This window comes from Trichogramma pretiosum, unplaced genomic scaffold (genome assembly GCF_000599845.2).
Source record: "Trichogramma pretiosum strain Unisexual culture from Peru unplaced genomic scaffold, Tpre_2.0 scaffold65, whole genome shotgun sequence".
NCBI classification, from domain to species: Eukaryota; Metazoa; Arthropoda; class Insecta; order Hymenoptera; family Trichogrammatidae; genus Trichogramma; species Trichogramma pretiosum.
The window spans coordinates 236,902-261,559 of record NW_019641689.1 but is presented as its reverse complement, the minus strand read 5'-3'; the positions used below and the strand labels follow the sequence as shown (position 1 = coordinate 261,559).

The window sequence follows — 24,658 nt, the reverse complement described above, 5'->3', positions numbered from 1 at the left end:
TCGCTGATCTGGGGCAACAGCCTCGCGTCTTCGTTGTCGCCACCACCGCCTCCGTGGCAAATGTAGTGCTGAAGAGTGGATCCGTCCACGGGCCAGAGCCACGGGTGTGCAACGGCGTCAGGCCCAAATTGTTTTGGTTTTACTTATCGGGCAACGTGTGAAATAACTTTTAAAGTCTTTTTTTTTTATTCGAATGCTAAAGAGCTTTCTTCTGAAAATATGCTTGTTCTCTTCAATGAAAATATTATCCTTTCAAAAAATGTCGATCGATTTTCAATCGCTACAAATACCATTTCGAGTCTCCGTCACTAGATGGCGAGAGTGCCTTTATGTGCAAATCTGCAAGCGATAAAGTTAAAATAAATGTATAATACTGCGTGAAGCACCTCCAACGGTATTTTTTTTCGTGAATTGGTAGCTGTCCTCGTAGTGGACGCGGATCGCAAAATCCACGAGCAGACTGTCTTTGCTTGAAGTTTCGTGCGAGTTCTCCAGCTATAAAGCAAAGCACGATTTTGAAATAATTAAAAAAATTTCAACTCGTAGCGGTGGCAAAATTAATTATCGATTTGCAGACCTTATTCAGCTCAAGTCTGGTACTTTGCCTGCAAGAGATTAAAACATTTTTGAACCTCGAAGCAATATTTTTTAAGTTCAAGTAAAAAACTATAATTTTATTAAATTTGAATTAAGAAATTTAATTGAACTGACTTTTTACGTTTCAAATTTAGGAAAGTTGAAAATAACTATTAAAAGCGTGTTTAAATGGTAATTTGGACGAATTTTATGTAGAGATAAATAAATATTGAACGTCAAAAAAGGAGAGCATTGTATGTCAATAAAATGTTTTATAAGAAACGTAACCCCCCCTTTAGTCAATATATGTTTAGTTTTAATCACTCTTTGATATCCGCAAAAATTAGGGTCCACAAATATTGTCACTAGTGCGCAAGTATATTCGCTGTGCTGCGCCCGAATTGATTCGTCGCTATGCCGCTAGAGTAGCTCGCGCTCTCAAATTTCTCAATCCACAAGCAAAATAAACTTCTACCGTATATAAACACTCGTTTTCTGATTGAACCATCAATTTTTATTTTTATTTTTCTTTATTTGCTAGCTCTTTGCGAATCTTGACGATCGATCAACAGTAAATCGGTCCTATCCTTTAAATCCCATACTCGAAGCCCGTCTCGCGCAGCTCCGACTCGCTGTATTTATCGGTTTCTAAAGCCCTCTCCGACACGATTTCGTCGGTCAACTCGGGCACTATACACACAAGCATACAGGTTCGTTTAACGGCGCGCGCGAGCGTGCTTGCGAATTAGCGTCGCGACGGCAGCATCGGCGGCAGCTGAAAACGAAATTAATTGGCCTCGAGCGCCTCGGAATCTTTTGTAATATTAAGCAATGCGCTATTATTACGCTCGCGCAGCTCGAAAGACTCGAAACGTCGACGCTTCGACCGCGCGGAGTTAATATTTTAATAGCTCGTCGGAGCGTGCGGCTTACATATACGCACATACACAGACTATAAACACAGCGCGCGATAATTAACCGACGTACGTTCTATTATGTGTACTTTATCACGCATCCCTGCGCGTAGGCGGACGAGATTCGCTCGCGTTACAATGGAAATCCCAACGCTTGAGCGCGAGAAGAAAAGCTCCGTTAAAGCGGAGTTATTATTTACGCGACGAACGAGCTGCGCGATAATTTTCTTAGCTCGATCGATTCGCGAGAAAATGTATAGTTTTATTTCGTCGTTGGTCTTGCGCATTTTGACTCTTTATTGCGTTGAACTCTTTCGTATTTCGATGAGATATTTACTCAGTTTTCGATTGGGACTATTTTCAAAAATCTTAAAAATACGCTTCTTGAGATATTTAAATGTTGAAAATTCATTTTTTAAATTTTTCAGGAAAAATGTAAAACTCTCGAAAATCGGAATTGAAACCACGTGTCACATATTTCTTCTAAAAGTTTTTCTTTAAGGGGACCGACCTGTGTTAAAAGCTTAAATTCAAAAAATAGCTATATAAATCGAAATAGTGGAAATTTTTTTTTTGTGATCGTAAAATATGTTTATTAGACACCTGATTGACCAAAAAAAACTTCTATCCAAGCTCTGAAATGCCAATTACGCTTATTTTTTCATAATACTAAATATTATAATAGGATTCACTTGCCACGCGATTCTGACGTGAGCTTTTCATCAATATTGATCTATGCGGTCTCAAAATCTTCAGAAAAGTACCCTCATCCACTTAAGCGGAGCAGAATTTGAAAAAAAAAGTTTGTTTTTCTTCCAGGAGCTTTAACCCATTAGCGCCCAGCTGGACACTTTTTTCAACTGAACTTTAGGCAAAAATCTTTACTATTCAGAATTTTGCTAAAAATTAACGAGTTCATGTATCTAACGGGAAATTTAATGCCCTTTTCGAATATGGCTTCAAAATTAATCTTAAAATTATTCTTCAAAAGCTATAAACAATTGAACAAAAAAAAACACGAATTGAAAAAAAAAATTGTCTTCAACTCGAATTTTAAAACAGAAACAGGCTTGATACTTAGGTCCCGAGCACATTAAAGGTGTCCATGGGATGTAAACTGAAAATCCCAATATCCGTAATATCGGAATTGGACATTTTTCATAAAAAAATGGCGCTTCGTAGAAAAAAGACCTTATATGAGCTAAACCAATTTTTTTACATGACAAGGATGCATTTAGGAAAAAAAGTTATATTGTAAAAGTTCTTAGAATTGTTCAAAGAACAACCCTGAATTTTTTCAGAATTTTTGGTGAAAATTTTTGAATTTTCGGAAAATGATGAAATTCAAAAAATCCAAAATTATTCGAAAAATTCAAAAATTTTCACCAAAAATTCTGAAAAAATTCAGGGTTGTTCTTTGAACAATTCTAAGAACTTTTACAATATAACTTTTTTTCCTAAATGCATCCTTGTCATGTAAAAAAATTGGTTTAGCTCATATAAGGTCTTTTTTCTACGAAGCGCCATTTTTTTATGAAAAATGTCCAATTCCGATATTACGGATATTGGGATTTTCAGTTTACATCCCATGGACACCTTTAATGTGCTCGGGACCTAAGTATCAAGCCTGTTTCTGTTTTAAAATTCGAGTTGAAGACAATTTTTTTTTTTTCAATTCGTGTTTTTTTTTGTTCAATTGTTTATAACTTTTGAACAATAATTTTAAGATTAATTTTGAAGCCATATTCGAAAAGGGCATTAAATTTCCGGTTAGATACATGAACTCGTTATTTTTTAGCAAAATTCTGAATAGTAAAGATTTTTGCCTAAAGTTCAGTTGAAAAAAGTGTCCGGCTGGGCGCTAATGGGTTAATATGGCTTCTAGTGTTGATAAAATACTAATTTTCTCAAAAATTGGCACATTTTGACGTGTATATAAAGTTGTACGCAATTTTTCAAAATTCTGCTCCGCTCAGGTGGACGAGAGTACTTTTCTGAAGATTTTGAGACCCCATAGATCAATATTGATGAAAAACTCTTTTCAAGATCATGCGGCAAGTGATTTATAACACAATATTTCGTCTTATGAAAAAAGTGATGTAATTGGTATTTCAGAGCTTGGGTAGAAGTTGTTTTTGGTCAATCTGGTGTAGAATGAACTTATTTTACTATCACAAAAAAAAAATTTCCACTATTTCAATTCATATAGCTATTTTTAGCTGAAGCTGAATTTAAGCTTTTAACACAGGTCGGTCCCCTTAAAGTCTTCCTGTCGAGCTTCAACGTGTGTGCCCGTAATAAAAATCGTTTCCGATGACAATCATCGTTCCTTCCTTCATTCATCATAACACCACTTTGAACTTCCACCAGTAGATGGCGGCGTACCTTTATTTGTAAATCTGCAAGTGACAAAGTCAAAATAATTGTATAAGTCAGAGCATGGTTTTGGAAGAATCATTGATTTTCATACTTACGTTTAGTTTAGAATTATTATAAATTGTCCTGTTACTCGTGAGGCAAATCGATCGCAATCGACCAAGAGGACCCGTATGCTTATATCTCCGAGTTAATTAAGCCGGAAGGGGGTTGTTGTCAGCTGTTGCCGCGAGCGTCGACACTGCGAGACAACAGCCCGGATCGCTCGCAATCGGAGACGAAGCTCCAGCTCTCGTATATATCGGGCTGTTCATCGTCAGCATCATGCATATGCACCACACACACACACATCGCGTCTCTCACTGATTGCTCTAGTCGGGCACTGCTTATAAGAGGGCCATTATTCGACACACCTATATATCTACACATGAACTACAACGCTTTCGAATTCGTATCGTATGCATCGTACGTGAAATGATATGCGCGCTGTGCTGCTGCTGTTGTTGTTATTGCGATCCTATCTCTTATAGAGCTTTTGATTTTCGGATATCTATAATGCGAATGGATGCGGCGCGCGTATCGTTTTTTTTTTCTTTCATGCTCTGCGTTTGTTCTTTACGCACGAGCTCTACTTTCCTCTATGTGTAAACATACGCGTACAATATACGAGTCTCGACTGCGGATTTCTATCGACATTATTATTATTATTATGTAATGTAACGATACCCGAAATGTAAACGTCCAATTTTTTTTTCTCGACAAATCGTGCACCGTTGAGTTCCGCGTAATTTAGCATACACATCGCTGCGTGATTCGCGCGTAACAGAGAGACAATTACACAGGCGCACATATCCACGCGTATCAATCGCGCGAATAATTCGCGTTTGAGGTACCGTATGTATGTACGTAATTAGGTCCGCGTGCAAACGTGTAAGCAGCCAGCGTGTCAATCATTTGGCTGCGAGCTGATTTAGGTACCGATCGGATGCATCGTGCCTGTCTATGTGCGTGCGTGTGTGTGTGTGCAAAAGTGAGCAGCGACGCTCGACGTTTGTACACGATCGCGGATTGCCTACTCTGTGTTTGGCCAGCTCGCGCTGTGTACATTTCGGATGTACAGGGCTACGGATACCGATTGCGAGGGAAAAGAAGAGAGAGACAGAAAAAAAATCAACTACGTTCATTCGTGTAAATCTAAATATGACTTATATAAATATGACTTATATAAATATTTTCACTCTACTGTACTTGCAGAATTTCAGATAAAGTTATACTCGCCATCTAGTGGTGCAGGCTCAAACTAGAATTATTGCATTGAAGGTGATATTGAAAACTAATTTTTTTGAATTGTCATTTCGCGGTCAGTTATAATGCCCTTTCAACATAATTGTATAAAAAAAAAAACAACAACTCAATGATAATGAATTTTAAATGGTTGTACCTTTCTCATTCAGACAATTATTGACACTTATCATTTCTATTGAAACGGGCGAAAGTAATTTTTATCATTCATTATTTCACTCAGCGAAGTGTTCACGAATAAGGTATCTCACCTATATACCATATGTTTTCTGCTCGGTGGACGAAATGAAATTTTTTACGCAAATATTCGATAAATTGCGGCGACTGAGGGCTCGCGTGCTCTATACTCCGTATATAAAGGCACGTTTTTTCAAACGAACGCGAATGACCTATTTGAATCGATTCAAAAAGGAAGAGACCCCTTGTGGAACTCTAGGTGTAGGAATATAAAGTTTAAATGAACATTGGTGTAAAACTTTCTCCGTACCTATGTCGTCGATCGTAACGCATATATTTTTATTTTTCCCGTAAGATATTTCGGGAAAGATATAAAAAAATGAAGTTCAACTCGAGCGACAAACATTTACACATAACGAGTCTACCCACAATGGCCAAGACGCAGAATAAATATATCAAGCTACTCAATATAGAATTCGCGTTTTTTCAGTAGTACGAGCGCACGATCGCGTCAGACACCGATGAAAGTCCGCACGAGCGTCTCCTACAAATATCGTATACGTTCCATTTAACACGGTGGATCATCGGTGGCGCAGCAACGGAGATCGACGAACATATATAGTAGCACACATACATATACATGCATACGTACGTAACAGCTGGTACACATCCGTGACGTATCTACCCATGATACACATCTACACGTTGAAAAGTGCTGTTGCTGCCGCCGCTGTGTTCGGGACTAGCCCGGGGGCTTACGGCGACTCTTATTCACGGCTCTTTGCGCCTCGTATATAACTTCTATACGGCGTGTATTGCTGCGGCTGTACTATATATATACGTATATTCCAGGCGCGTTTCTCGTGTGCGCGCGACACGACGCGGGGGGAGGGAGGGAAATACCCTCTCGCGCGCGTCGACTGTGCAGCTTCCGCAGGCAACGAGCGGTGCAGCAGCGCCAAGCATGTTTGAGAATGTTTAGCTTTTTTCAGGCTTTTTCCCTCTTGTGTATCTTTTATCCCTCCCGGTGTTTGGGCTTTTTTTTCGTCTTCTTCTTCGCGTGCCTTTGCATAAGCGTAAACGTATGAATATTATTATTATTATTCAAGAAAGGCAATCGTACCTTTTTGCTGCTACCCTTTCAACTACGACTTACTTATTTATTTTTCTCTTTTTTTCTCTCTTATGTAAATGTCTGGCTGCGCATGTAGGCGAGGAGAGGCTGACGCAGGAGCGCTACAGGCAAGACCCGAAGATGAGCTTCGTGATGAAGTCGTTCTGGGTGATGGCCCACGGCCTGCACAACATGCTCGAGGACGTATGCGGCCACAACTACACCGGCGTCTGCAAGGAAATGATACCGTTCAACGGCACTCGGTTTAGGGTACGTCCATTGAGTCGACTCGATCTTTTTTTATTTTTTTTTATATCTAACTTTAATCGTATGTTTGCATTGCGTTGATATAGAATCATCTGATGAACGTGAGCTTCAACTTCGGCGAGGACGTCGTGGAGTTCGACAGGCGCGGGGATCCACCGGGCAGGTCGGTGCGTATGTCTTATTTCCAGTTTTGCATTGCCCGCCTTTTTGCGCGCGTGTGTCTCGGAGATCCTCTTACACCGAGCGACGCGGAAATTGCCGTTTGTTGCGTAATCGCATCGAAAAAGACAAATAAAGTATATACTCGAGGATTATGCAAAAGGGGGGGAGAAAAGAAGATTTTGAAATAAGAGCTCGAAAAGATCTCGTTAAATATTGAATTTCAATGTTCGTTCGGTCAGCTGTGTGCACGCGTTTATACAATACGTATAAGTTGGAAAAACGGGTATATATAAATTCGCGCGCGAAAAGTTCGAGCCGAGCCTCGAGATGAAAGTTTTCTCGACGAGAGCCGCTGCACAACTTTGTCATCGTAATCTTCTCGCGGCCGCGAGCTATTGTCTCCCTCTCTCTCACTCTTTCACTATACATTTCAATTAATACACACACACAAATGCAAAAGAACGAGAAAGGGTCAGAAATTTAAATTAAACAAAATCGCCGTCGTCGCCGTCATCGTGTCGAGGCTTTTGTTTGTTTGCCTATACCATTTCCGGGCTCGCGCGAATCCCATTGTTTATCATAGAGCTGCGTGCGAATTTGCGGGGCAGTTGTAATAGATATTTATTTTGGCCTGCACCGGGGCACTGCATATAATGGAGATTCAACTTTTTATTATAGAATTTTTTTTTCACCACGACGCGCTATAAACTCGCGGTAAAAATATCAACTGCCGCGTACGCACACATAATATATATATATATAAAAAAAAAAAAAAGAAATCGCTCGCGTGGGAGAATTCGCGATGATTTTTAAAAATTTCAAAGCTGCCGCACAGAAAGAGAGAGAGACGGTTTACTTAGAAATTGAATTAAGCTCCGCGTTGAGAATTTCTCCTACATGCGCTATACGGCGTATATGGCTTATGTTATAGCTGCGTGTATATGGTGTGCATTTTTGATGTCGCACATAGTGCACCCCCGTGCGCGCTGTAAAATTTATAAAACGCATGTACGTATATAAACGTCGAGATGTTTTAATCATCGTAAAGCGAGCGAGCGAGAGCAAAGTTGACTCTGTCATAGTATTGAGAAAAAATTAACTTCGGCGGAGTTCGCGGAAGGACTGCTCGTGCGCGATATAATTGAAAAAATCCTCTTTCCTGCGCGCCCCTTTCGCAGCTTGGAATGAAATTATTACTATTTTTTTTTTTTTTTTACGATCGATCTGGAAGCTATGTACTCCCCCTCCCCTCCCACGCGTTTCGAGACTGCGAATAAATGAACGTGTCCGCGCCCGATATAAAATGTAATACGAATCGAGAGTAGGTATATCAGCTGTGCGCGAACGATCCGATAAAGCTACATATAGAGACAACGCGTACAGGAGCCGTCGAGAGCACGAGTCACCGCACCGCACGAGCTTTGACAGCTGATAATCAATATAAGTTTCGGGTTCTTTGCGAGAGCGGTCGATTGATTTTTCACCGATAGACACACAGATATCGTTTTTTTTTTTTTTTTTTACGTTCATTTTGATCTAGCTGCACGGTTATCGTTTTACGAGAGTGCGATACAGTGGAAATCGCGCGATTCAAATTTGTGTAATTCGAGTCGGGTCTCGGTACCTGTATTTCGCTTCAAATTCATAATGTTTTTTTTTTTTTTTGATTATGCTATCGATAGATTTTTGAATTTTCGATAAAACTAAATTAGACGCTCGGAAAAAAACACTCGATATGTATAATATTGTCGTGGGTCTTAGCTGAGACTATCAGATCCTTTTACCGTCGCAGTGAAGCATCGAATGGTACCAAAGCTGCCGCTAGATGGGGCGAGCCCGAATTCTCGCAAAATCACAAGAGGATTTAAAAAGTTTCAAAAATAAAGAAAGGGAAAAGTATTTTACGATACATCTTCCAAATTTGTTAAGCCCTACTTGTAGAAAAAATCATGGAAAAAATCATATGATGTTTTGGCATGATTAACCATATGATTTTTTATACGATTTATCATATGATTTTTCCCAGCAATGGAACCAAACCCTTATTTTAATATGAAATCTATTGAAGAGAAAGTGCGAAAATATAATTTAAAGTCTGAATTTATTAATGTCATTGAAAATGAAGAAACTACTACTACTAAAAAATGTACATTTAGAGCACAACAATTTGAATCATTTAAAAAAGTTTGAAGTGAATAATATAACTGCAGAACTGTTGAATCATCCAACTACCTGAATTTGTATCGTTTTGTAAAAGATTAGCATCGATATTTTCTTAATGATAAGATAGCATAGTTATATCTGAATTTTCATGCCTACTACTTTTATAATTCACTTTAAACTCTTTTAATTGATTCAAATTGTTGTGCTCTAAATGTACATTTTTAAAGCTATTTTCAAAAGTAGTTTCTTCATTTTCAATGACATTAATAAATTCAGACTTTAAATTATATTTTCGCACTTTCTCTTCAATAGATTTCTTATTAAAATAAGGGTTAGCCTCCCTTGCTGGGAAAAATCATACGATAAATCATATAAAAAAACATATGATTATACTCATGCAAAAACATCACATGATTTTTCACGTGATTTTTTTCAGCAGGGCTGAAATCAGATCGTGCTCCCCAGAACTACGAAATCGTGCGCTTTAACAATCAACTCATCCGCTATATACACCATTACCAATCTTAAATATATATTATACATCGTCGACTGTTGTTCCTCGCACACGTTTCCACAAATTGCGCCCACGCGCGCGCGCCTCTGCTTTATGTGCTCTCCGCAGGTACGAGATTCTGAACTACCAGCGCATGCCGAACGGCAGCTACGCCTACGTGCAGATCGGCGAGTGGAACAACGGCACCCTGACGCTCAGCGGCTGGCCCCAGTCGCGCACGCCCAATCTCGTTGAGAGCGTCTGCTCCAAGCCGTGTCCGCCCGGACATTACAAGGTATGATATAATAATAATAAATACATCGAGAAAAAAAGTCGAAGACCGGGTAATAAAATGTTTTTCTTCGGGTAACAGAATTTCAAAACCGGCGGCCAGGAGAAGCGCTGCTGCTGGGCCTGCGTGCCCTGCGATCGCTACGAGATCGCCAACGAGGAGCAGAGCGGCTGCATACCCTGCCCCCAGGGACAACTGCCCAATGACAATAAAACAGGTACAGCAACGAACATAATAATAATAATAATTTACGACTCGTGAAATTATATTCGTCAAATATACGACGCTTTTCCTGCAATTGTGCACGCAGAGTGCTACGAGATGCCTTTGGAGTTTACGCAGTGGCGCGACGTGGAGGCCATCATATCCATGACGGCGGCGAGCCTCGGTCTGCTGGCCACCCTCGTCACCTGCTTCATCTTCATCCGGCACAACGACACGCCCGTCGTCAAGGCGAGCACGCGCGAGCTCAGCTATCTCATTCTCGCCGGCATGAGCATTTCCCACGTCTCGGTAAGGACACCTCTTCATTGTTCTTATATACGCACGTTACGTCTCGTTGCTTTTCTCATTTTAATATATAATAAATAAATGTACTTGCGCTGCAGATACTGGCGGTACTGGCCGAACCGACGTACATCAGCTGCATACTAAGCCGTCTGATGCCGGGCATCAGTTTCGCCATGATATACGCCAGTCTGTTCACCAAGACCAACCGGATCGCCCGGATACTCGCCGGCTCGAAGAAGCGCTTCCCCAAGCGCAAGCCACTCTTCATGTCGGCCACTGCCCAGGTACACACACATATATAATATACACTAAAATATGCTTTATTATTGTTGCGGCGTGTCCATAACGCAGCACCAGCAGCTGTCAGCTCTGCGTTAGATGTATATAATAAATAATAACGCGTATATAGAGTCGCGTATGATCGATGTTTCCGCGGCTGTCCATTAACTGAGCCTCTGCTCTTGATATACATCTTTTATATGCCGATGTTGTGTATATATTTTCACGCGTTGTATCGCGCGTGTATACGAGCTTTATTGCGGCACACCTATAGATATGTATATATGGCGGCATATACACATTTTTACCATATATATAAAACGAGGGGGGCCTCGTATTTCGAGCTCGGACGGGGGGATTTTCACGGCAATTTTTCAGTGGAAATATTTGATTTTTTTTTTCTATGCGTGTCCCACAAATTACTCACGAGCACAAAGTCGTATTTATATTTTCAATCTTTTACTATTCCTGGTAAAAATTCTCAACATTAATAATGGCTTAGTTAATAATTCAGTCTTAGTGACCCGCAAATGACAATTCAATCGAGACCCAGTTTTCGACCACTTTAATTACGACGATACAACTTTGAGTCTCGTCCGCCAGATGGCGAGTCCTTTTATTTGAAAATCTGCACGTGACAAATTCGAAGTATTTGTATAAGTCGAATCTTGATTTTGATAAAACAATCAGATTTTGATAGGTCAATAAGAATTTGGATTAAGAAGTTAATAATTAAAGCCAGTCTCCGTCACTAGATGGCGAGTACCTGTAAATCCGCAAGTTAAAAAGTCAAAATACCCGTATAAGTAAAGCACTAAAAGAGGGTCACGTATTGAATTGTTCGAACCTTCAAGCGGGCTTTTAAAAATTAATATCGTTCTTGGTAATAAGTACGAAGCGAAATAAGATTCGCTATCATGAGTCAATTTTAATCAACGATTAAAATGTGCGTATGAATTTAATTTACGTCTTGAATTTTAAATGCAAAACATTTAAAATAATTCTTAAAAGTGGGTTAAAAGGCACACCAAGTACCAAAAATTGTAATTTAAATAAAAAAAGTTAATTAACATGAGAACATATAAAACCACGCTGAGAAAATCATCAAAAGTTGTATACAGTCGTCTACCGCAAGTAACTCCTCCGAAAACTCAATTACAACTCTATCTCTCTCTCTATCCTCCCGCACGCAGATACTGATCACCTGCACGCTCATCGCCATCGAGATCGCCGTCGCCACCGCCATGCTCATGCTCGAATCCGCCGGACCCACCGTCGAGTATCCCACTCGTCAGCGCGCCGTCCTCACCTGCACCACTACGGCCCGCGCTGTCCTCTATCCGCTGGCCTTCGACGGCGTCCTCATCATTCTGTGCACCCTCTACGCCATCAAGACGCGCAACGTCCCCGAGAACTTCAACGAGGCCAAGTTCATCGGTTTCGCCATGTACACGACCTGCGTGATCTGGGTCGCCTTCGTGCCCATCTACTTCGGCAGCGAGACCAAGGTGCTGACCATGTGCATGTGCGTCACCCTCAGCGCCAGCGTCACTCTGGTCTTTCTGTTCTGGCCGAAGCTGTACATCATCGTGCTGAGGCCCGATCGCAACAATCGGGCGTTCTTTACGACGAGCAAGTCCATCAGGTGTCACATTGGGGCCAGGGTGGCGGCTGCGATAGCCGAGCCACAGCCCAAGTACGGCATTTATAAGATTTCGGAGTCGGACGAGACCGAGTCGTCTTCCGGTAAGTGTATTATAACTCACAGAAATCGAAAAAAATAAATAAATAAAAATACATTTTTATTTCCTTCAGCCTACAATCGCAGCACCAGCAGCAGCGTCAAGCGTCGCACTCTATCCATCCAGACGGACCAGGAGCTGCTGCTTTCGCTCTGCCAAACGCTGATCAAGGAAAAGAACATTATTCCCGCCACCACCTCTGAAAACGAGACGAAAAAGAAAATATCCACGACGACGACGACCGAGTGCGAGGTCGAAGTGACGATACGCGACAAAGACAAGACAGCGACGTCGTCGTCGTCGTTGAACGGCAATCGGCGCTCCAGCGGCGGCCGACGCAGAGAGAGCTACGCCGGCTCAACCAATAATACCAATAATAGCGGTGACAATCGCGTCAACAGTGGTGGCGGTAGCAGCAGTCTGGCGCACAAATGGGCCGAGCTGAGCGTTCGCAAGCTCGTCGATGATTTGCGACGGAGGTAACGTACATAGTGATGCACACGAAAAACGTTCTTTCATTTTCTCCTCCTCTTCTTCTTTTTTTTTTCGTTTCAATGGGAGCGTGTCGTCGTCGTCTACTCGCAATCTATCCTATCGAGTAAATTGCCTCGCATGTTCGACGGCTAGCCGCACACATATATAGCAGTAGTAGTAGCATATAATACCTGCGCTATATACGCGCGTGGCCTATATTATAGAAAGTAGCAGTAGCGTAAAGCTCTCTCTCTCTCTCGAGTCTTGTCGAGCTTTCTCTCACGGCTGACCGGGGGCCATTAATCATTCTATGTTCAGATCCACAACTGCGTGTCCGCCGCTGCCGAGCAGCCAAGCGAACGGCCTGCACCTGGGACCGACGACGACGGATCTCGACTCGACGAACAATAGCGGCGGTGGCTGCAACGGCCACAGCAATGGAAAATTTCAGCCCGCGAGGAGCAGCAACAACAACAACGCGACCACGAGGATACGCGAGGAGTTCGAGCCGATGCCGATGAACGGCGCCGATAGCGCGCTCGATCCCATTTACAATATCACCATCAAGCTGGCGCCTCAGCTGCCGCCGACGACGACGGCCGATTATTTGGAGACGGGATCGGCAGTGTGATATAATTATATCGTTGCCGTATTTGCGTGGACTCTATTGTTCGAGTGAATTTAAGATTACGACTCGATGATTATTTATGTACATGACATGCCATCTGACTCCCCTTCTATACCCCCTTGGACCAGTGTGCGCGCTGCGACGCGCGATTACAGAATTATTATTGTATATTTATTATCAAGCGAATGTATACGAGATGCAGCTCTCGAATCTGCCAAAGTATATTCCTTCGATAGACCAATTTTTCTATTATGAATCGATATATAGTATATTAAATGATATATAACATATGTGAAAATTGGCTGTTACGTCATTATATTATAAATTGTACGTAAGTGTGTAATGTATCCTAGTAGAAATGCTCAATAACGTTTCATTTAACATCATAAGCTGTACTTGTCCCACACCATCTCGTGCTTTGACTTATACGATTATTTTGACTTAGCCACTTGCTGATTTACACGTATAAAGGCACTCGCCATCTGGCGGCGAAGATTTAACGTGTAATTAAGTAATGTAAGTTTCAAAAATATTTATTCTACGCATTTTTGTATATTTTAAATGTGAATTTTTAGATTTAAACATATATATTCGCGTTGAGCATTTCCACCAGGGTATTACCAAATAAATTATCTACAAATACGAAGAGAAAACGATTAGCTGACAAAATGTAATAATATTGCGTTGTTATATTATAACACGCCATCGTAATATAGAGGCTCGAGATTTATCCATCGGCACATACATATCGGGTGTGTGTGTGTGTGTTGCAGTACGCGCGCGGATCGCGTCGTTAAAAATTTAACGTCAGCAAAGACACATTCTTCGCGCGAGCTTGATATTATCGATGCGAATCTGCGGGGCGCTGTGTATAATATTCAGAGGCACATCGTGTGAGGGGCCTGTACCACATATCGCGCTTGCAACAAGCTTGTTAACTTCGAGAGCCTCCCCCCCGCGACGTGTAATGAAATTTTTTTTTTTCCTCGCTGTCGTACCCCCGATAAATATGTATTTTTGCGTCAATTTTGTATCGGTAATCGAAACGAGCCGATTTCGCGTTTTTGTACGATGGATTATTTCGGAAAAAAAAAATGGGAAACCGAGCGATTTTTTAATACCCGATTTTTTTTTTTTTTTACTTGGTGATGTAGTAGCTTGTTGTTTTCTCATTACTCCCATTCCAACGATTGATAGTGAGTGCGGTATAGTTTTTAATTTAGTTTATAGACACAGTATAGTATTTAGTTCAAAAATTGTATACTGCCTTATCGCATCGAATCGATTGCCATGATATGAGAATAGTTAAGAAATTTGTCTAATTGCTACTATTGATTATTTTGATAAATTTAATTTTTCGTCAGAAAAAAAAAATTAAATACTCATTGAAAAATACATCAACTCATTTTTGTATTGGATTCATTATATTTTTTATTGTATTAGCACTTATGAAAGTTACCGAATGTATTTAGGTCATTAATTTTTTTTTATCAAATATTCGCGAATAAATGTTAAACGTAATGGATCGTGTACTGTATGTTTAATTACTGTAATGTATAAAAGTTTCTATACTCTCCAGAACTATGTAAAAATAAAGTTTTAGTTTGAATTTTGAAACTTTTCAAGCATGTGGCATGTCTTGCGCGAGACTGAAAAAATGCCGAAGAAAAATGATGATTTCTTTCAATTTATGGAAGTAACTCGTAAGTTATAATTTAAAGAATTCGAGAAGAATTTCATTCGCAGTTTTATTACAGATAAAAAGTGCGTGAAATTCGATTCGTATAGTGTATAAAAACAAATTTTATGAAAAGTATGTACATCTTCAAGTTAGCATGTTGTAACTGTTTTTTAAATAAACTCTAAAAATCTGGTTTGTTGCGAGTTAATTTTTGTAAATAATCTTCCTACTAGCCATACTATTTTAATAAGTGACGCGAGAGTCTTTTTTAATAATCATAGCAGAGATTTTGTTTCGTTTTTTATAAAATTTATTAATTTTTCAAAAATAGAATCTGATATGTTTACATAAAATACATTGGTGCTTAAATTTTAAAATACAATCTTTTCATTATATTAATTATTTTATTAAGAGTGTTTAATAATACTTATTTCAAAAAAATTAGGCCTAAGAAATCCAGTTTCATTTAAATTTAGTTACTAACACAATATATATTTTTCTAGAATTTTTTGGACCAAGATTTCCATTAAAACGTGCATCAACAAAGACAATTATATGCTATTTACTGTGTCAAAGAAATTTTCAACAATATCACATATTTTAGGATTAAGCCTTACACTATAAAACACGTTAAAATTAAATTTTAATTAGTGATCAACAATATCGTAAACAATAACATAAATGCTAGCCACATAATACTTAATTTAATTTGGCATAACAGTTTTAAATTCATTTGTTTTCTAATAGTTCAGATCTACATTAATAAAAATGTATCACCACAAGATTTAACTCCTGATCTATTTCTGCTTTTGAATAACATTTTCTATAGCGATAGAAAAATATATTTTCCATTGATTTACTTTTTATCACATTTCTTCCTAAGCATACTTTTTATTTAAATTGTATAAAATAATTTCCATCGCTGAAATACCAGCCTTTAAAGCATTTTTTTCAAGGTTGTACCACATGGTAATCATGAACACAGCGTAGAATAATAATATTACCATGAAACATCGGAATAAATTAAATGCAATATTAACATTCAGATCTGACAACAAAGTATCATCGGTTATGGACCACAAAAGAGGTAACAGTACAATACCCACTACCACCGCGTATCCCAGTTGTTGTTTTTTTCCTAAAGTTAAAGCGTCCTGGCCAATAGCAATTGCTTGTTGTAATGATTCTCTCATATCAACTTCTTCCACTGAATCTTCACTTCCTTTGATTACATTTAAGTGAACCATAACTGCATCATGATCAGAATAGCTGAAATTTTTTCCTGGTACCTTGGGAGGAAATGGATGGTTGTAGTCACTAACTATCACCTGTGAAATGTGACAATGGAAATTTTTAAAGCATATTTATAAAAAATATTCAAAAGCTGATTGAGTAAATTAATACCTTATAGTTTTTGGATCCTTTATATAAAATATGATCAATTCTTTTTCCCTTGGGGCATTTTTTCAATGCTTTCTTGCATGTATAGGTATTATTAGGTGTCTCACTGGTACCTAAATCAAGCTCGTTACAGGAGTCAACTAATCCAGTAAGGCCACAAATTAGACGATATTCTAGCCCACTAGGTTCAGTATTGAGATCACCTCCTAATAGTGCTACATCTGCAGAATCCATTGTTAGTCGAATGAACTGAGCTGTGTCGAAGGCCTGCAGAACTCTATGAGATTTGTACTCGTCCCTAGTTTCATTGTATTCTGCATGTAACTGAAATAACAATTTTGCTTGAAAAATAGTGTTCATTAAATTTAGGCAATGAGTTTTATTTACATGAGCTATGTAAACATTAACAATAATATTTTTAACATCTAGCTTGCACAAAGCTATTCCTTTGCCACCAAACCAATCTCCATGATGAATCTTGTGTACGTATCCATTTAAAGACCATTGGTGGAACATAATATCCTTTATTAGATATTTAGAGAAAATACATATTCCAGAACCATGAATTCCACTATGCATAAAGATTATCATTATTATTTATGATAATTTATATAAAAGCAAAATAGTATGAAAAAAATTGATTATAAAAACCTATAAAAATAATGTGAGTAAGGCAGCTTCTCTTGAGTTTTAGTCATAATTCGTTCATAGTCAGTCCTAGACCAAATTTCTTGCAAGCAAACAATATCGTAACTTTGTTCAATTATTTTCAAGGCAATAGCATCCATACGTTCTAATCTGTTTTTTGATATGAAAGGTATACCCCTGTAAACCAGATGGACATTTATGAAAAAAACTAAACTCTGCTAAATATTTCATATTTCATCAAATAAAGTTAAAAGAAAGATCTGTTAAACAAGCAGCATGACAAGGTTTATATATAAGTACAAATTCAGCAGGAAAACCTTGAAGTGTTTACAAAGAAACCACTTACCAGCAGTTGAGGGTCAAAAGTCGAATTTCAGCATCTGGAGGTATAACTTCCACTGGATCATGGTTTATAGGTAACATTTTTACTTTCTTTAGGAACAATTTTAAATTAAAGTAAATTTAAAATAAATGATCAACTAAACTTATTCATGAAACACAAAGATCAAACGGAGAATTCGAATGATTTTTATACATCGCCGTCATCGTGACTGCTAGTGCATGTGTGTACATTTCGCGAATATACAGGTGGGGGTCGCGATCATAGGAGAAGGCGCACAGTACAATCGGTAAAAGCGATAACATCGTTTCCAACATTACTTTTATCTTAATTGGTATGAGTTGTAAGTTGGAATTAAAGTAAATGAATTTTAACACAACTGTTAAAAAACATAAATTTTATATAAAAGATGACTAGTACATTAATATTAACTAGGTTGTACAACCAATTGTTTATAAAAATTACAATTTTTATAAAAAATTTGTTATGAGCTATCAGTTGAACTCTTACTGTGGGTCATTTCCACAATAGTTTCAAGGTTGATTACGTCTTTATGCTTGGCCAACAAATCTACTAATTCTGGATGGTTTTGTAATTTGTGGCACATGGATCCTATTAGATTAGTTATGAGCTTTTTCTGAGTGTGAATTTTGAAAATAGAGCGTAAAATTTTGTCTCTAACGCTAAAAAGGAATAAAATAGGCAAAAATTAATGAAAGATTCTATTTAAATAGTTTGATTCATGAATGTCACTTACGTCATTAAATCAGGATTATTCTCCTGAAGCTCTTGATTTCTTTTATTTTCTCTTTCTTTCAAAAATTCTTGATGATCATAAATAGCCTTATGACATTCCAATTGTAATTCATACTCTTTTTTCATCAGCTCTTTCTTCTTTTCATACTGCATCGCCAGTTCATCATTTTTCAAAAATAATTTGTTTAGGCACGCTTTCATCCTTCTACAATAAAATAATTTAAATCAGTAAGACAGTAATGCTTAACACGATAAAATAGAAATAACTCACAATTGCACTTCTTCTGTTCCTGCCCCACCATAAACAACATCCTGGATAGCTTTGCTGTGGTATCCAAGTTGCAAAGTATTTTTATTAATCAATAAATTGGATGTGCGTTCGTTCAATTCATCCAGCGCTTGATTGAGATCTCCTTCTGGCAAATCTTCTGTTGAATCTATTACAGAGATCATGAGTTACAATATTTAAAACATAATCATTACGGGCTCGAATATTATAAAAATACTTACTCGAGTCGATCAAAGCTCTGAGAGTTATTTCCCTGGCATTGATCCATTTGAGAGAATTTCTCACATCAGCAATCTGCTCTTCATAGGATTTGTAATTTTCAGGAGAAGATGCTCCAAGTGGAAAGTGGTCGATTGCGTATTCTAGTTTAGTAAGCGCTTGGTCGAGTTTATCCATTTCCAGCAGCGAACGATAATTTATAAATGATGTATCTCGAATAGACAATTAAACTTGAGGGATCCGTGTGCTCCGTTGCAAAAAAAAATAAATACACCAACGAGTGGCGTCCAGTTTGTTGCAAGCACAACGTCAACAACAACACACTAGCAGACCATCGAACTTATTTCCCGCGCTCTTGTCACGCTTCCTCCTACAGGTGAGCACGGGAACTATGCAGCAGGTTATGAACTGTGTACGCACTCGCGGCGTATCAATGTGTGTCAAGCACAAAACGACCGCCGGCCTTCTGTTATTACATTTAGGCATATAATATACGAAGTCGTAGCAGACGAATTCGGGGCATGAGTTTCTTCCAGCAGCAGCAGCAGCAGTTCGATACAGGCGTCAAAATAATAAGCATCGTCGTCGTCGTGTCGCGTACACGAAAAATGTCCATTATCGAACAATGAGAACTTCATCGACGTTCATCTGTCTCGCGCTGACTTTTTTGTGCTTCGGTACTCTCGAGGGTAGTAGCAGCAGTCAAAAGCGCCTGCAAATTGGAATCAAGAGGCGCGTCGATAATTGTATCGACAAATCGAAAAAGGGTGACACCCTTTTCGTTACCTACGTGGTGGGTTGACCTGCTTTCGCACGAAACTACTCGTGTAGTGCACGCGTCGTCGTTTCGTCGACGAAATTCTGCACTTCGTCGATTTTTAAAATATATTCTCTCTCGTGTAATTTACAGGGTGCCTTGGAGGACGGTTCGGTGTTCGATAAAAACGAGGATCGCGACGATGCCTTCGCTGTAACCATTGGCACGGGCCAAGTCATCAAGGGATGGGAGCAAGGTTTGATTGGGTTAGTATCGGTTGATTTTCGTTGTTTTCAATTGTTTTTGTTAACTCAATTGATTAACAATAGAACGTTGCTTACTGAGCTTATGATGTTTTTGTTTGTCACCAATTAGTTACGTTTTGGATGATTTTTTAAATGTTTTTGGTATTGTCAAAGTACAACCCTTATTTACAATTTGACAAAATTATTATTTATAGCTTGATTGTATTTCACAGCTGAAATTTAATATTTAAAAGTTGAATCATTATTAAAATCATATTATAATTAATGTGGTTTATTGTTTTAAATTAAAAAAAATCAATTTTTTGTTTGTTTTTAAAACATTTGTGCTTTGTTATTAGTTCCCTTTTGGTAAAAATTTTGCTTGATAGATTTGACATTGTAAAGATTGTAGAACAATTGATGTTAGCGGAATGTCAGTTTTCATTTAGTCATCTTTCCTCATTTTTTACATCGTTGAATGATGGACCAATTTTGAATCTCAATTACAATAACTGGCCTGTCAATGCGACACAAGATGTAATTTTATTTGTAAAAAGAAATGTCTAGAAAATTCTATTATTAAAACAAAGAACCTTGACTTTTTGAATGGCCATAAAATCAAACTAGTTAACGCTTCAAATCAATTTGGATAATAGATAATAAATTGAGACAAACATAATTGCATTTGCTCAGTAATGCTGCTTCTCGACTGTCATTGATAACGCAATTGTCTTAATTATTCTAGAATGTGTGTGGGAGAGGTGAGAAAGCTGGTAATACCTCCTGACCTAGCATACGGGAAGTATGGGGTACCACCAACCATACCTCCCGATGCTACCCTCACGTTCACTGTTGAGCTAGTGAAACTGGTACCGAAAGAAGATCTTCCTCAACAGTCCGATGCGCATTATCATGAACACTTGTAAATAAGTTTGTTTCCTATGCGTACTTGTACTAATGTATTTGATATTCAATATTTGAATGAGATTATGTTTAGTATAATAAATCTTTTTACGTTTTATAAATAATATCATCATGTTTTTACTGTCTCTTGAAAAATCATCACACGCATGCGTTGTTCATAATTGAATGATGTAACACGCTTCAGCGCATTTTTGTTGCAAAAAAAAACCACGATTTGTTTAGACTTATAAATAACGCATTCCTTTTATCGTCTTATTTTTGTCATGTATCGCCGCTCTTGTGTACTCATCCATAGACTGCATGAGATAATAAAATCCGTTTAAATCAGTCTGAATGTAGGCATGCGCATAAAATTTGTAATACACAATATACAATAATATAATATACACTGCGCGCGTCGAATGGCTCGAAATAGCTGGAAAAATGCTGCATTTTTATTGCGTAGTGATTTATCGCTTTTGCCGCTTAGCAAGGCAGTAATCATAAAGTGGGCATTACCTGTCGACCGTAAGATAAATTTTAATGAGCGCAAGCGCGACAGGTGTCATCTCTGCCACAGTGCGTGTCTCTCGCTCGCCGGAGTATATAGAAGAGATCGAGTGTAAAAGAAAAAAAAATAAAAAATAAAAAAACAGGAAGACATTTATGTCGAGCACCTAATATAATAATATGTATTAGCAAAGAGACGTGAGTAACCGGGAAAGCCCAGACACCTCTTGGAGAGTCGAGAGGCATTGTTTAACGCAATCAAGAAATTGCGATCGTCGATTAGAATCGTCGCCTCGGCCCAAAGTGTGTGCCGCTTGTAGCGCGTGTTGACTTGATTTTTGTTTTTTTTTTTTGTAGTTTGTCGCGACTTCGCGTCGAGCCTCCGTTAACGTTGTAAGAAACGCTTGTGATCGTGAACTTTCGTGACCTTTTGCCGATCCGATTTCCGAGCTCCGTTTAATTTTACGTAATCCGTCGGATTGATCGTTATGTATACGTAAAGGAGCTTGCATAGGTACTGTCATCATTGTCCACGTGGTATAACCCGGACATGGAATTTTCGCGAGGGGTGAAAAATTCGAGCTGGCGCCGTGTCTTACTTACATAGACAAGAAGTTATCTATTTCAGCCCCCGAAATTAAAAATGTCCCTACAAGCTGACTATTGTACACGAGGAGACGATAAAATAGATAGAAAAAAAAATATCAATTGCGAAATTTGTATATTATATAGGCGACGCGAAGACGACGACGATTGCGAAGCGCTTCATAACATGTGAAATAATCTCGGTATACAATATACGTACAGTCGTCGTCGAGTCCAGCTGACGCGACGCGAGACGCGAGCAAAAAAAAAAAATCACCATCTCGATCTCGTGCGAGGCAGCAGCAGCGGAAGAAGTTGGGAATAAATACAAAAATAGAAAATATCTCGCGTGTAATGTGCAGGGAAAAAAGTGAATAATCTCGGCCGGTTATCGTACGACTGGTGCACGCAGCGTAAAAACAACCCGTATACGCATTTATCCTATGACGCGGCTCTATATAAAATGTACACACACACATCGCGTCCGATGATCTTTAAATGATTATTATAAAATTAAATAATAACAAACCAAAAAAAAAAGTAAGTACGTAAGAAGGCGTCGTCGACGACGCGCGCGAATCAAGGAATCAAAATATTTTTTCATCGAGCTGCAGTGGTGACGATCGATGATAATAATAATAATAATGATCTCGAAGCGAGCCGGATATTGAACTTGTAATGAATCTGCCAACGACTCGGCGTAGAGTTGCAGCGGTAAATGCGCGCGAGATCAAATATTAATAATAAGAAGAAGTCGTCGTCGACGCGCGCGTCAAACCTTTTTTCCTATTATTGGTGACTCGAGTCTTCGCACGCGGATGCTGCGGCTTATAATAATATAGAATAAAATATTTATACGCGTATTTTTCGAGTTGCGCAACGGACAATATATATGTACAATAAAGCGATCATCGTCTCGCAGTCGTCAGTCAATTCGTCGTACGGACGAACCAGGATTTTACGTATTAAATAAAATATATCGTAGTTGTATACTGTACACTGTATGCGGCTCGTGCCGTTTTTATCATGCATTATTGATGGCAACAAAGTGTATCGCTGGAATTTCTCAATCACGCGTATATACGCCTGTGAGATTTTTTTTTCTAGTTCTGAGATATTCACGTGCATCAATGATCGGTTCTTCGAGATTCGATTTACATCGATGCATTCATCATTTATTCGCGTGTGCAATAAAAAAGAAGAAGAAGAAGAAACTAGTGTTGACAAATATTGAGAGAGATATTTTACGCGCGGGATGAAAAAAAAAAATATTGCGTAACCGTAATAGTCGTTAACGATCGATGATTCGTGAACTATTGTATCGAGTCGCAATTGTATCGATTGTACGAGCTTTTTGATTTTAAAATTCTAATATCTGATAAGGATATAACGCCCTCTTTTTTTTATCTTTGATAATACAAGTATAGCAAAAATTTTTTCTCAATCTTGACTCCAACCTAACTACATCAAATTGACGCGAGATCGTAACGGAGAGCCTGACTTTTGCTCGAGATTAGCCACTCAGGCTCGCTCGTATGTATGCGACGCCAACAAACGGGTTCGTTGACATTCATTAAAAAGCTCCGAGGATGATTGTTTTTTTTTTTTTTTTTTCGTCGCGATTCAATCGACGACCAAAACGCCCTCGTGACATTTTTAATGGAACGAGATGCGCGCGAGGCGCGATGAATGAACGAATGAATCATCGTCTTGCGACTGCCCTCGACGAATTCCTTCGAGGTCTCGAAACCACGTGATACATTCGATTATATACAGACTGCAATGCTTTTCGCGTAGGACCGTGAGAAAGCGATTGCAGATGTCTTTATTTTTTTTTTTTTTTGCTACGGAGAGAGGGAGGAATTAAATCGTTCTAAACTCATATATAAATGTGTACGCGGCACGTAATGATCGGAATCACGAATGAGCGACTAAAAGTGCGCGATGATTTCACACGTATGTATATAGCCGGTACCGAACGCACGTGTCCCGATTCCGTCTGTGCGCATGTATATAACATACAAAGTATAACGACGCGAGCTCTTGAAAACTCAATGACGAAATTTGAAATTCACATATTGGGGGGTTGGGACAAGGAATAACAATATAATAATCTATATAGGACTCGAACGTATACACAAAAAAAATGTGTGTAAATAGAACTCGATCATTGGAAAAAGAAGTCCATGTGTCTCTCTTTTTCTCGCTATCTTTTTCTGTCAATCGAACCGGAAATTTGGCCGTCTGGCCCACATATAGCAGTAGTAGTAGTAGTAGTAGTTTGTGTTATACAGAGAATCTTTCGTTTCCATTGTCTCCTTCTCCCCCTCGTTCGATCTATAATATTTCAGGTGTACATTATACTATTCTGCAGCCATGCGGTGTTTACTGTAATAAATTTTCCTCGGACTCTTCGCGTCTCGACCTGTTCATCTCTCTTCGACGATCGATCGATCGATCGTTAAGTATTATTATTATATGCTTTAACCAAGGTTCAACGCTCGACCTGCTCCTGTGCTTACAGAGAGAGAGAGAGAGAGAAAAAGTGTTTATGTGTGTCTCTTGGCATTGTGTCATGCATATATTATTCGCTGGAATATTGCGCACACGTGCGCGCGTACACACATCTATAGATTTTATACAAAGCACGTTTGGCGGCGGGGGTGGAGGGTGGGAGGGGAAGCAGAGGCGCCTAGCTTCCGTATAAAAACACGCTCAAGGTCAAACCGGTAAAAGAAGAAGAAGATCCGCTCGTGTGTGTGCCGCCTTTACACTTCCGTGACCTCGAGTTTTCTTCGCAGCTCACGATCGAACGGAAAAGAAAGTGAAAGCGAATCGCGATTTCCCACCTGTAC

The 24,658-nt window shown here is 38.9% G+C and overlaps 4 protein-coding genes across 4 annotated transcripts in view; 2 read left to right on the top strand and 2 right to left on the bottom strand.

Annotated features, from left to right (window-relative positions):
• LOC106659666 (metabotropic glutamate receptor 1-like) overlaps positions 1–14,727 on the top strand; it is a 40,896-nt gene extending 26,169 nt beyond the window's left edge. Inside the window, exons 4-12 of the mRNA XM_023461749.1 lie at positions 6,557–6,729; positions 6,813–6,889; positions 9,674–9,839; positions 9,918–10,053; positions 10,147–10,349; positions 10,445–10,630; positions 11,819–12,371; positions 12,441–12,846; positions 13,160–14,727. Coding sequence (XP_023317517.1) covers positions 6,557–6,729; positions 6,813–6,889; positions 9,674–9,839; positions 9,918–10,053; positions 10,147–10,349; positions 10,445–10,630; positions 11,819–12,371; positions 12,441–12,846; positions 13,160–13,472 — 2,213 coding nt within the window. The 3' untranslated portion in view covers positions 13,473–14,727. The remainder of the gene's footprint in view (positions 1–6,556; positions 6,730–6,812; positions 6,890–9,673; positions 9,840–9,917; positions 10,054–10,146; positions 10,350–10,444; positions 10,631–11,818; positions 12,372–12,440; positions 12,847–13,159) is intronic.
• Positions 14,728–15,591: 864 nt separating this feature from the next.
• Positions 15,592–17,746, bottom strand: LOC106659841 (putative neutral sphingomyelinase). The gene is made up of 5 exons (XM_014382558.2): positions 17,546–17,746; positions 17,203–17,376; positions 16,939–17,122; positions 16,555–16,875; positions 15,592–16,478 (listed from the first exon to the last, which is right to left on the bottom strand). Exons 1-5 carry the CDS (start codon positions 17,620–17,622, stop codon positions 16,029–16,031), a joined length of 1,206 nt encoding a protein of 401 aa, XP_014238044.1. The 5' UTR covers positions 17,623–17,746; the 3' UTR covers positions 15,592–16,028.
• Positions 17,747–17,832: 86 nt separating this feature from the next.
• Positions 17,833–19,211, bottom strand: LOC106659858. Its single transcript, XM_014382575.2, has 4 exons — positions 18,806–19,211; positions 18,567–18,732; positions 18,297–18,500; positions 17,833–18,222 (listed from the first exon to the last, which is right to left on the bottom strand). Exons 1-4 carry the CDS (start codon positions 18,978–18,980, stop codon positions 18,024–18,026), a joined length of 744 nt encoding a protein of 247 aa, XP_014238061.1. The 5' UTR covers positions 18,981–19,211; the 3' UTR covers positions 17,833–18,023.
• A 40-nt stretch (positions 19,212–19,251) lies between these two features.
• Positions 19,252–20,833, top strand: LOC106659850 (peptidyl-prolyl cis-trans isomerase FKBP2-like). Its single transcript, XM_014382567.2, has 3 exons — positions 19,252–19,596; positions 19,714–19,826; positions 20,551–20,833. Exons 1-3 carry the CDS (start codon positions 19,429–19,431, stop codon positions 20,729–20,731), a joined length of 462 nt encoding a protein of 153 aa, XP_014238053.1. The 5' UTR covers positions 19,252–19,428; the 3' UTR covers positions 20,732–20,833.
• The last annotated feature ends 3,825 nt before the right edge of the window (positions 20,834–24,658 follow it).